The 11,360-nt window shown below is 42.1% G+C and overlaps 1 protein-coding gene across 1 annotated transcript; it reads left to right on the plus strand.

Moving 5' to 3' along the window:
* The first annotated feature begins 1,333 nt into the window (after positions 1–1,333).
* On the plus strand, positions 1,334–10,309 carry LOC122435079 (X antigen family member 5-like). Its single transcript, XM_043458959.1, has 5 exons — positions 1,334–1,400; positions 3,924–4,003; positions 4,440–4,536; positions 7,457–7,624; positions 10,141–10,309. The coding sequence occupies exons 1-5, from the start codon at positions 1,349–1,351 to the stop codon at positions 10,161–10,163; spliced, it is 420 nt and encodes a 139-aa protein (XP_043314894.1). The 5' UTR covers positions 1,334–1,348; the 3' UTR covers positions 10,164–10,309.
* Positions 10,310–11,360: the final 1,051 nt, after the last annotated feature.

Consider the following 11,360-nt stretch of genomic DNA (forward strand, 5'->3'; position numbering starts at 1 on the left):
GCTTCTTTCTGTTTGGCTGAGAACAACCGGGTAGGCCCGCTGATATTTCCTGTCTGGACTTGAAGTGTGCACGTGTGTCAGGGGGAGCCAGAGGGCTTTGGGCACGTCAGGCGGTGCCATCTTTAACTTTTTTTTTTAATGTCTTAAAATTTTTATATTACAGACCTGCATCTGTGTACATTTTTCACAAAAGGATCATTACCAGTATCTCAGATAGCCTGAGTGTGCCAAAATCTTCAGAATAAGAATACCATAGTTGCTAAATAACTTTTACCATCTTTAACTTTTGAAGAGGGAGGTCCTCGAGGTCAGCGGCCAGAGCTCTTGTCCTGGTAGCAGTAGAGTTAGGGGAGTGGGCGGCAGGGGTCAGGGAGTCAGATGAAGGTGGGGGTGAGTCTTGGGGTGCTATTGGAGGGATCTGGGTCCTGGAGGCCTTAGGACTGACGACAGAGCACAGAAAGGGGAGTTATACTTTGAGGGGAGGGGGCGGGGGCGGGGGGGGAGTCATCCTTGCGGAGTGAGGTGAGGGGCGGGGAAACCAGCCGAAGTGGCGCACCAGAGACACAGTGCGCATGCGCAGGGTTGCGCATTTCCCCGTCAGCCTTTGCGGTGCAGTGTGCAAGGTGGTCTCGGTGTTGAACCCTGCGCATCCCATCTTAACTTTCGCTTCCTTCTGTTTGGCTGAGACCAACAGGGTAGGCCCACCGATACTTCCTGTCTGGAGTTTAAGTGTGCATGTGTGTTAAGGGGAACCAGAGGGCTTTGGGCGGGTCAGGCGGTGCCATGTATAATTTTTGAAGAGGAAGGCCCTCGAGGTCAGCCGCCATAGCTCTTGTCCTGGTGGCAGCAGGGTTAGGACAGTGGGCGGTGGAGGTGTGGGCGTCAGAGGATGGTTGGGGGTGAGTCTTCGGGTGCTATTAGAGGGATCTGGGTCCTGGAGGCCTTAGGACTAAGGATAGCGCAGAAAGGGGAGTTATACATTGAGGGGAGGTGGCGGTGGTCGGGGGGGAGTCATTTTTGCGGAGAGGGGGCTGGGGCAGGGAAGCCAGCCCACGTGGCGCACCAGAGACATAGTGCGCATGCCCAGGGTTGTGCACTTCCGCGTCGACCCTTGCGGTGCAGTGTGTGCAATGTGGTCAGGGTGCCGAACTCTGCGCATCGCTCGTTAGCTTTTGTTTCTTTTTGCTTGGCTGAGACCACCCGGGTAGGCCCCCGATATTTCCTGTGTGGAGTTTAAGTGTGCGTGTGTGTCAGGCGGAGCCAGAGGGCTTTCGGCGGGTCAGGCGCTGCCATCTTTAACTTGTGAAGAGGAAAGCCCTCGAGTTCAGCGGCCATAGCTCTTGTTCTGATGGCAGGAGAGTTAGGGCAGTGGTCGGTGGAGGTGTGGGAGTCAGACGAAGGTGGGGGTGAATCGTGGGGTGCTATTGGAGGGATGTGTGTCCTGGAGGCCTTAGGACTGACGATGGAGCACAGAAACGGGAGTTATACCTGGAGGGGATGTGGCGGGGGGGGGAGGGGCGAGGGGGAGTCACGCTCGAGGCGAGGGAGGAGGGGCAGGGAAACCAGCCAAGTGGCGTACTAGGGACATAGTGCGCATGCCCAGGGTTGCGCACTTCTACGTCGACCCTTGCGGTGCGGTGTGTGCAGTGTGGTCTGGGTGCCGAACTGTGCGCATCGCATCTTAGGTTTTGCTTCTTTCTGTTTGGCTGAGAACAACCGGGTAGGCCCGCTGATATTTCCTGTCTGGACTTGAAGTGTGCACGTGTGTCAGGGGGAGCCAGAGGGCTTTGGGCACGTCAGGCGGTGCCATCTTTAACTTTTTTTTTTAATGTCTTAAAATTTTTATATTACAGACCTGCATCTGTGTACATTTTTCACAAAAGGATCATTACCAGTATCTCAGATAGCCTGAGTGTGCCAAAATCTTCAGAATAAGAATACCATAGTTGCTAAATAACTTTTACCATCTTTAACTTTTGAAGAGGGAGGTCCTCGAGGTCAGCGGCCAGAGCTCTTGTCCTGGTAGCAGTAGGGTTAGGGGAGTGGGCGGCAGGGGTCAGGGAGTCAGATGAAGGTGGGGGTGAGTCTTGGGGTGCTATTGGAGGGATCTGGGTCCTGGAGGCCTTAGGACTGACGACAGAGCACAGAAAGGGGAGTTACAGTTTGAGGGGAGGGGGCGGGGGGGGGGAGTCATCCTTGCGGAGTGAGGGGGGAGGGGCGGGGAAACCAGCCGAAGTGGCGCACCAGAGACACAGTGCGCATGCGCAGGGTTGCGCACTTCCCCATCGGCCTTTGCGGTGCAGTGTGCAAGGTGGTCTCGGTGTTGAACACTGCGTGTCGCATCTTAACTTTCGCTTCCTTCTGTTTGGCTGAGACCAACAGGGTAGGCCCACCGATATTTCCTGTCTGGAGTTTAAGTGTGCATATGTGTCAAGGGGAGCCAGAGGGCTTTGGGCGTGTCAGGCGGTGCCATCTATAATATTTGAAGGGGAAGGCCCTCGAGGTCAGCCGCCATAGCTCTTGTCCTGGTGGCAGCAGGGTTAGGACAGTGGGCGGTGGAGGTGTGGGCGTCAGAGGATGGTTGGGGGTGAGTCTTCGGGTGCTATTAGAGGGATCTTAAAAGGGTCCTGGAGCCTTAAGGACTGACGATGAGCACAAGAACAGGGGAGTTACACTTGAGGGGATGTGGCAGGAGGCGGGGTTGTCATCCCTCCGGGGGGGGGGGGGGGGGGTCGGGGAATCCAGCTCACGTAGTGCTCCGAGACGCAGTGCAGATGGCCAGTGTTGCGTGCCCTTCGTCGGCCATTGGGGTGCAACATTTGTAACGTTCTCTAGGTTCCCAGCTGTTCGTGTCACGTCTTAAGGTCTGGTTCTTTCTAGTTGGCTGAGATCATCAGGTAGGGCCACAGATCTGCCTCGAGTTTAAGTGTTCGTGAATGTGAGTGCGAGCCAGCGGGTTTCTGGCGAGTTGGGCAGTGCGGTCTTTTGCCTATGGGGAGAAACGTTCTGGAGTTGTCTTACTCCTCACAGGTGTCGTGGCCGCCACAGCTCTTGTCCTGGTGGCGGGAGAGGGAGGGTGGTCGGTGGACGAGGTCAGTGAGTCAGATGAAGGTGGGGTGAGTCACGGGTACATTATTTGTTGTGTCTGGTTCTTGGAGGCTCTGGAACTGACCACAGCACAGAATCCAGAGGCGGTTTCGGTGCTCGGGACCTGGGGTCGGGGCAGGAGGTAATGGAAAGGTCCTAGAAACCAACGGCTGTGGGGGTTTTGGACTGCATTGCTAGATTTGTAATGCTTCGAAAAGGGTGCAAAGGAAGGAGAGTGTCTCATAAGATCTTAACTTCCATAGCTCGAGTCTGCCATTTTAGTGCAAAAATAGCTATAAACAAACTATAAAGGAGTGTGTGTGGTTTTGTGTTTCAACAAAGCTTTATGGAGGTGGGGGGGCGGGGGGTGGAGGGCTTGGCAAATGAGAATGTGACACTCCTATCAGTAGTCACTCAAGTTTTAAGTCTCCATGATGGTGAATCAAGTTGTGAAACCAAAACTCATCAGAAGTGTATTCTTGGTAGTTCCCTGATTGCCCCGTGGTTAGGACTACATGCTTTACTGTGGTGGGCCTTGGTTCAAACCTTGGTCTGGGAACTAAGATCCCAAAAGCCACGTGGCGTGATTTAAAAAAAGAAAGTGTGTTTTAGGATGATTTTTCTGTCTACTTAGCCATAACATAAACAGTTGCTTTTGCAAGTTGCCAGATTTGGTGTAATTGGAAAGCGTGCACACAATTAAATTACCTTGAGAGTTATTTTGACAATATTTTCAATTTTACAAAAATTGTATACATCATCATTTGGCCAGGGAAGTGTTCAAATAAAATTTTTCTCTTAAGGGCATTTTCCAAATGACAGTATTCTGTTTTCAGTGGGAAATATGAGTCGGAGAATAAAGTCAACATACAGGCCTAAAGGAAGAGGTTTTGGTCGTGGATATCCCAGGGCACTTGTAAGTGTGGCTTTAACGTTTTAACATTTGATGTTTTTTTTTATTAGAAATTAATTTCCTTTAAGTATTGTTGAACAATATAATGATAAAGGTATTCCGTGTAATAAGGAACATTGATCCAGGAGGATTAGACTCTGGTGTTGCCTGGATGTATGCTGTTATGTTCCTGGGGAATGTGACTGATGATGTTCTTCTCAAGCTTATTAACAAAATTGCACACATTCATCCCAACATTGATTAAAATAGCTTCTAAAGTCTGTGGGTAGCTGTTCTTAGAATAGCCTCACTGTGGGAAGAGTACGTTTATTAAGAGTAAGTGTGAATAGTATTGGAAAATGTCTTTAGATTTATTTATGATCAAATATATGTTTATATTCTGTATATTGTTGACATGTATTAGTAACACAGCTTTTCATTTTTGCACACACATCCCTAGATCGAGGTTGAGGAACCTGAAGAGGAGCCAACAATTGCAAGTAAGAACATTCCACCTCGTCCAGAGAGAAAGAATGAAGGAGCATCTGCATTTCCAGGTGAAGGGAAAGGGAAGAGGAATGCCTCTGGGTGTGTGTGTACACACATGCATGCATGCGTGCACTTTTATGTCTCATGTATTATGATATACTAGTAATAGAAAGCAGTAGAAAGTGATCTTAAACATGGCCTGAAAATTGGCTGGAAAAGTGAAGAGAGTATAGTTTGTAGCTTGGGGTGATCCCTCACTATAATAAATTTCCTCCATTTTATAAATGAGAAAATTGAGGCTCAAGGGCTGTGTTAAAGAGCGTTTGACTATTGAGTACAAAATCTGTATTTCACTCCAAAGTTTGAGTCTCCTTATTGTGAATGTGGCTGTAAAAAAGGTGGAATGATTTTGCTTAAAACTCAACTGTCTGAACTGTAATGTTTCTCAGTATTGGCCCAGTTCAATGTAGTAGGACAGAGACTCCAGAAATGAGTCATGAATGATGGCCATTATTTATGTAATTGGTATTTTTACATGGAAGTTTGATAAAAGCTGAATAGTTCAGGGTACTGGCATACTGGTTTAGTGTGATTTTTTTAAAAAAATAGTTTTGGTTGTGTTATTGCAGCATGTGGGCTCTCTCTTGTTAGTAGAGACAAGAGTGGGCTCTCTGTCTCTTATGGGCAGGGGCTACTCTTTGTTGCAGTGTGCAGGCTTCTCACTGTGGTGGCTTATATTTGTGGAGGACAGGCTCTAGGCCCGCAGGCTTCAGTAGTTATGGCACACAGCCTTAGTAATTGTGATTCATGGGCCCTAGAGGGCACAGGCTTCCTTCAGTAGTCGTAGTGTGTGTGCTCAGTAGTTGTGGTATACAGACTCAGTAATTGTGACTTGAGAGGGCTCAGTAGTTGTGGCACACGGGCTTAGTTGCTGCGCAGCATGCGGAATCTTCCCAAACCAGAGATTGAACCCATATCCTATGCAATGCAGGTGGGTTCCTTTCTACTGTGCCACCAAGGAAGTCCTCAGAAGATTGATTATTCTAAGATTAACATAAAGACAAATTATTTCTCCTGCATATATATAGTATTTTGAAGCAAAGCATTTAGGTAATTCGGGCCACTAGTAAAAGTTTCTAGAATTTGATGGGCAACTATGCCCATTCATTTCCCTCTATCATACTTCCTTTATCCTCGCTGTATATTTGACTGTTATTCATAATTTCGCTGTTACTATTGGTACCAAAAATGGGATTCATTTATGGAAAGTCATGTACTGGACTTTTGGACTTAAATATAACTTTTATTTATTTTAATGAAATAAGTTTCTGGTTATCCCAATAGTAGAGGGTGGGCATCACAAATGTAAGATTGTCATAGACCCGCAAATCCCCTCAGATAACCCTTCAGAAAATTACATTTTAATTGTAATTGAAATTCTGTATGTGGTGTAGACTTCAGGCTTTGTAGATAGCAGAGGCTCACTGTTTTCAGTACACTACAGCAATTATACAGAAATAATTATTCTTAGACATTTAAAAGAAAGGTTTCATAATACAGGAAAAAAATATGTAAAGTCCATTTCTAGTTTCTGCTAATGATGCATTACTGAACTATACACTTAAAAATGGTTAAGGTGGTAAATTTTTGTTGTTGTTGTTGTCTAAAAAAATTTTTTTTGAGCATGCCACATGACTTAGTGGGATCTTAGTTCCCTGATCATGGATTGAACCTGGGCACTTGGCAATAAAAGTGTGGAGGCCTAACCACTGGACCTCCAGGGAATTCCCTGTTAATATGTCTTTAAACCACAATTAAAAATAATTCTTGGCTTCCTGAAGTACAATGCAGATGTCGTATTTTCTCTTTAATTTTTGCTTTATATTTCTAAAACAAAATTTACATAAAATTTGCAAGCCTAGAACAATTAACTGATACTTTTCACTTAGATTTACCAATTGTTAATAGTTTTTACCACATTGGTTTCATATTCTCTTCCCTTCCCCTGTATATACACACACACATATACACACTTATTGATGTGTTTGCTGTTTTTAATACTGAGTTATTTAGATAAAGGTTAACACATTATGACCTTTTACTGTAAGTACAGTAATACATATATAGCCCAAAAACAAAAAAAAAAGTCATTTTTTGGCTGATCACCGTATGGTTATCAAAATCAAGAAATTAGTAAGAATATGCAATCATTAAATACACAGTGTATGTTCAAATACCTCCAGTTGTCCTGATAATTCCCTTTATAGAATTTTTTTTGATCCAGAGTCCAGTCCAGGATCATGTGATGCATTTAGTTGTTATGTCTATTTAATTTAATCTGAAATAGTTCTTTAGTTTTTCTGTTATTCATAACACTACATTTTTGAAGACTTTTTTCCCCCACTCTATTTATTATCTGCTCATGCCATGTAAGGGAGCTCACAGTCTAGTCAGATACAACAGATCATTGATAAATACAGTCAAATTACAGTATGCATAAGTACAAAAGAAGTACCTAATTTGTTTGAGGGCAGTCTTGTGAAAGGAAGAGGGGTAATGAAACCCTGTTTTCCTGGTGTTTGGGAACAGACTCCTGAAATAATGCTCTTGTGATTCTCATGCATCACATTTATTACCGTAGTAGCCTAAGGCTCTTATTTCATAACCCTGAAGGAATATTGCCATTCTCTTAACCCTGAAGGAATATTGCCATTCTCTTATTCATATTTCAGCCTCCTTGGTGTCTCAGAGGGTAAAGCATTGGCCTGCAGTGTGGGAGACCTGGGTTCCATCCCTGGGTGGGGAAGATGACCTGGAGAAGGAAATAGCAACCCACTCCAGTATTCTTGCCTGGAAAACCCCATGGGCAGAGAGACCTGGTGGGCTACAGTCCATGGAGTCGCAAAGAGTCAGACAGGACTGAGCAACTTAACTTTATTCATACTTTAATGTTTTATTTCTTAACTTGATAAACTTTTTATTTGCAAGGGCCTGCCCTGGAGGCTGATCAACAGGAACTGGCTGAGCCTGAGCCGAAGACCGGTGGTGAGCATGGAGGTGGTCCTGAGCCGAAGACCGGTGGTGAGCATGGAGATGGTCCTGATGTTGAGGGGAAGGTACTGCCAGATCCAGAGCCCATGAAAATGCCAGAAGCAGGTATGTTATCTTATTAAGCATGTGAATTACAGAGTGTCTGTTTTCCATAATATTTTCAATAATATAGAGATAGGATTACTGTTATTTTAATAACAGTTCACATATACAGATGATTTGAAATGTAGTTCAGAGCTTAAATGCCTGACTTAAATGCCTCTTACAGAAACAAATTTGGGTCAAAGCCATACTGAATTATAAAAAAAATTTTAAGTATAAGCCTTTCAACCAACAGTTAATAGTTTTCAGATACTTTTATAGAGCTCTGCAGTAACACACATCAGTTTGTATGAAATATACTGAAACCCTGAAGTAGGTTCTAGTACCAACTCTAATGTAATTTGTGTGACTTCTGGGCAAACTCCTTAACTTCTAAACTCATCTTTGCTCTTCTAAAAACAGTGACTTCAAATCAGATATTGAAAAATTATTTTTAGTTCTCATTTTTGCTTATTCTGGTTCTGTTGCATGTAATACAAAGATAAGCTGCTTTATGAGATTTTTTTATTATAAATCATCAAATCCTGACCTGAGTCAAATTACATTTGAAGTTCCATCACTACTAAGAAAATGAACAAAATACACTTTGCTTGAGTTTGTTTTTCTTTTCAAGTTCTGATGCCTCTCCTCAGATTCTGTTGAATTCTGAATTCTCTGGCTCTTAAAGACAATTGCATTTTATTTTTTCCAGTTTTATTTATGTATATTTGACAAAATTGTAAACAGTTGCATTTTAAATCCTTTCCTGAATGAAGCCTCAAAAGAAACAGTCTGGTTTTCTAATCTCTGTTGCTGATCTGATCAAGTAGAGAGAGTGCATGTAGTTAGGGATGCTCGAGGTTAGTGTTAGTAACATAACCTACGTTGAGTATGCTCCCTGTCTCCACTGTCAGCCTTAATAAGCTACTGTTCTTAATAAAATGTGGACGCTGATATAATCACCTCTAACCATGTCAAATGTGGCATGAAAATTTTGTGCCTTGAGGCATCAAATCGGTAAGATTGAATTTCAAAGATCATAAGTGAAGCACTTGATGTTTAGGGAAGAAGTTACCCTGCATTAGTCTTCTAAATATTTTCACTTTATAATCTTGGTCCATTTTACATTACATTTTACATTATAAGACAGTTTTCAGGCTACTTTCAGGAACCCGTTGAACATGGCTAAGATGTACTTATAGGAAGATTGTAGCCTTGAATTACATATGCTATCAAAAAAGGAAAAGGTAATAAACTACATGAACATCTAATATAAAAAAAATAATAAAAGGCAACAAAATAAACCTAATGGGAAAGGAAGGGGATTCTTAAGACAGGTATGAATCATTAAGAGAAGGAAAAGTAATAGTAATACAACCCATAAATCGAGATTGCTCTTTAAAAAATATTTGTGAGTAGAAGACCCACTAATCTAAATGATCTTGGAGAAAATACAAAATTCCAAGTAGCCACAATAAGGATTATGAAAAAGACAAATATTGAGTATATTGTCTATCTATCTGGATATTTGGCTTTCCAGGTTTTTTTCTCTTTCTAGACTGAGAAATGGTACTGTTTTCCTTCACAATGTGATTTTTACCTTTGATGGTAATGGCTTAAAACTAGCATAACCGCATAATTTATACAAACTGGAATGCTTTAAAGTGTGTATAAAGAGTCACTAGTTACAGCAGGAGTATGGATGCAAACAGGGACAAATGGTTAACCTACTACTAGGTAAGGGCTAAACTGGCTCACAGAGAGTTTTTGTACTTTTCTACATTACAGCCCAAGCAAATGCAGTACTAGCTTTTCTGTTTTTTATTTAAGCAGTTCTATTTTTTCTTTCTTTTTTTTTTCTCTTTTTTTTTTTTCTTTTATCTTTCAAACCCTTGTGTCGAGGGCTGACTTTCAATAGATCGCAGCGAGGGAGCTGCTCTGCTACGTACGAAACCCCGACCCAGAAGCAGGTCGTCTACGAATGGTTTAGCACCAGGTTCCCCACGAACGTGCGGTGCGTGACGGGCGAGGGGGCAGCCGCCTTTCCGGTCGTGCCCCGTGTCCCGGGACGAAGGGCTCTCCGCACCGGACCCCGGTCCCGACGCGCGGCAGGGCAGCAGTTCTATTTTTTCAAGTCAAAACATTTAAATGAACTTTCAAAAGTTTCTTTTGTTTCTTAGGTTTTTTTATTGTTTGATTGGATTTTTACTGAAAATATAAAAAATTGTACTTTCTACTTAAAACTACGTCTGAATAGAAGCATTGGGTTTTGTGTATGAACTTGAATAGTCTCTTTGTTTCTCTGTACCACTAGAAAGAGTGATGTGTTTAGCAAATGTTGTTAATGTGCCTGAAAGTCTACCTTCAAAGTCTCTACAGAGGTTTAACTGTAGATAAGCCAAGGGTTGGTCATCCTTAGAGTTCCGATTTTAGTCCATTTTATAAAACTAATTTATAAAACTAAAACTGTAGTGTTCTCTGTATCCCTTTAGTGTCAATAAAGTTCTAACTAATAATCCCAAATGCTTGTTAACTTACAGGTGAAGGGCAACCACAGATTTGAATGAAGACAAACTGTAACCACGCAGGCTGTTCTTGAGACGGAAATATGGCTGTTAAAATTCTCGCAGTATTGCGTCTGAAACTACTATAACATTGACTTAAAGTTTGAAACAAAAAATTCAATAAAGTTTTGCAGTTTTGTCCAAAGAAGTCTTATACATCTTTTGTTAAATTTATTTCTAGGTATTTGATGCCACTGAAAATTACACCTTTTGGGGATATTTTATATTTTTGTGTGCCATTTTTTTCTACCCAGCAACCTTGCTAAATATGCTTATTAAGTTCAAAAGTTTACCTTTAAGTCATTTTCAATTTTCAGCATACATAATCATATCATCTTTGAATAATAATAATTTCATTCCTGTCATTTTAAGCATTATAGCTTTTATTTCTTTTTCTCATGGCATTAGGGAGACCCACCTAGTAAAATAATGTTGAATAGAACTGGTGATAGTGTACATCCTTGTTTTATCCCTGATGAGAAATGGAGAATTTTCAGTATTTCCCCATGATGTGTAACTGTGCTTTTTTTTTGTAGATACTTTATCAGAGTCATTCGATTTTACTTTGCTTAGAGTATTCATCTTGATTATATGTTGAATTTCATAGAACACTTAAAGTGCATCTATTGAGATGATCATTTTCCTCTATTAATATGATAATGGGTTGAATTACATTGATAGGTTTCTGTGTTTAAGCCAATTTTATATTCCTAATATAAACCAATTTTGTCATGAGTAATCTATGTCCTAATTGTTTAGGATTATGTGTGTCCTCATGAGTTGACCTAGCATATACTTTTATTTCATGTATTTTTTTTCTTAAACTTTGGTATCAATGTTATGCTAGCTTCATGCAATGAGTTGGGATGTAAGACCTCGAAATTCTCTAGAGCGGCAAGACTGAGTACCCATCCCTTCAAATTTTGTGAGGTGCCCATCTTCCCTGCCAAATACTTCTAATGATGTTGTCACTCTGAAAACTATCTGCTCCTGTTTCAATGCTGATATCAATCTTCAGTACACAGAAAATTGTAAGTCACTGTTCTTGATTTTGATCTGTGCTGTTTGGTCACAAATGGCTGATCAACCCTGGAAAGTGAAAGTTGCTCAGTCATGTCCGACTCTAATACGACCCCATGGACTATACAGTCCATGGAATTCTCCAGGTCAGAATACTGGAGTGGGTAGCAATTTCC

The sequence above is a fragment of the Cervus canadensis genome, chromosome X (genome assembly GCF_019320065.1).
Source record: "Cervus canadensis isolate Bull #8, Minnesota chromosome X, ASM1932006v1, whole genome shotgun sequence".
Taxonomy (NCBI): domain Eukaryota; kingdom Metazoa; phylum Chordata; class Mammalia; order Artiodactyla; family Cervidae; genus Cervus; species Cervus canadensis.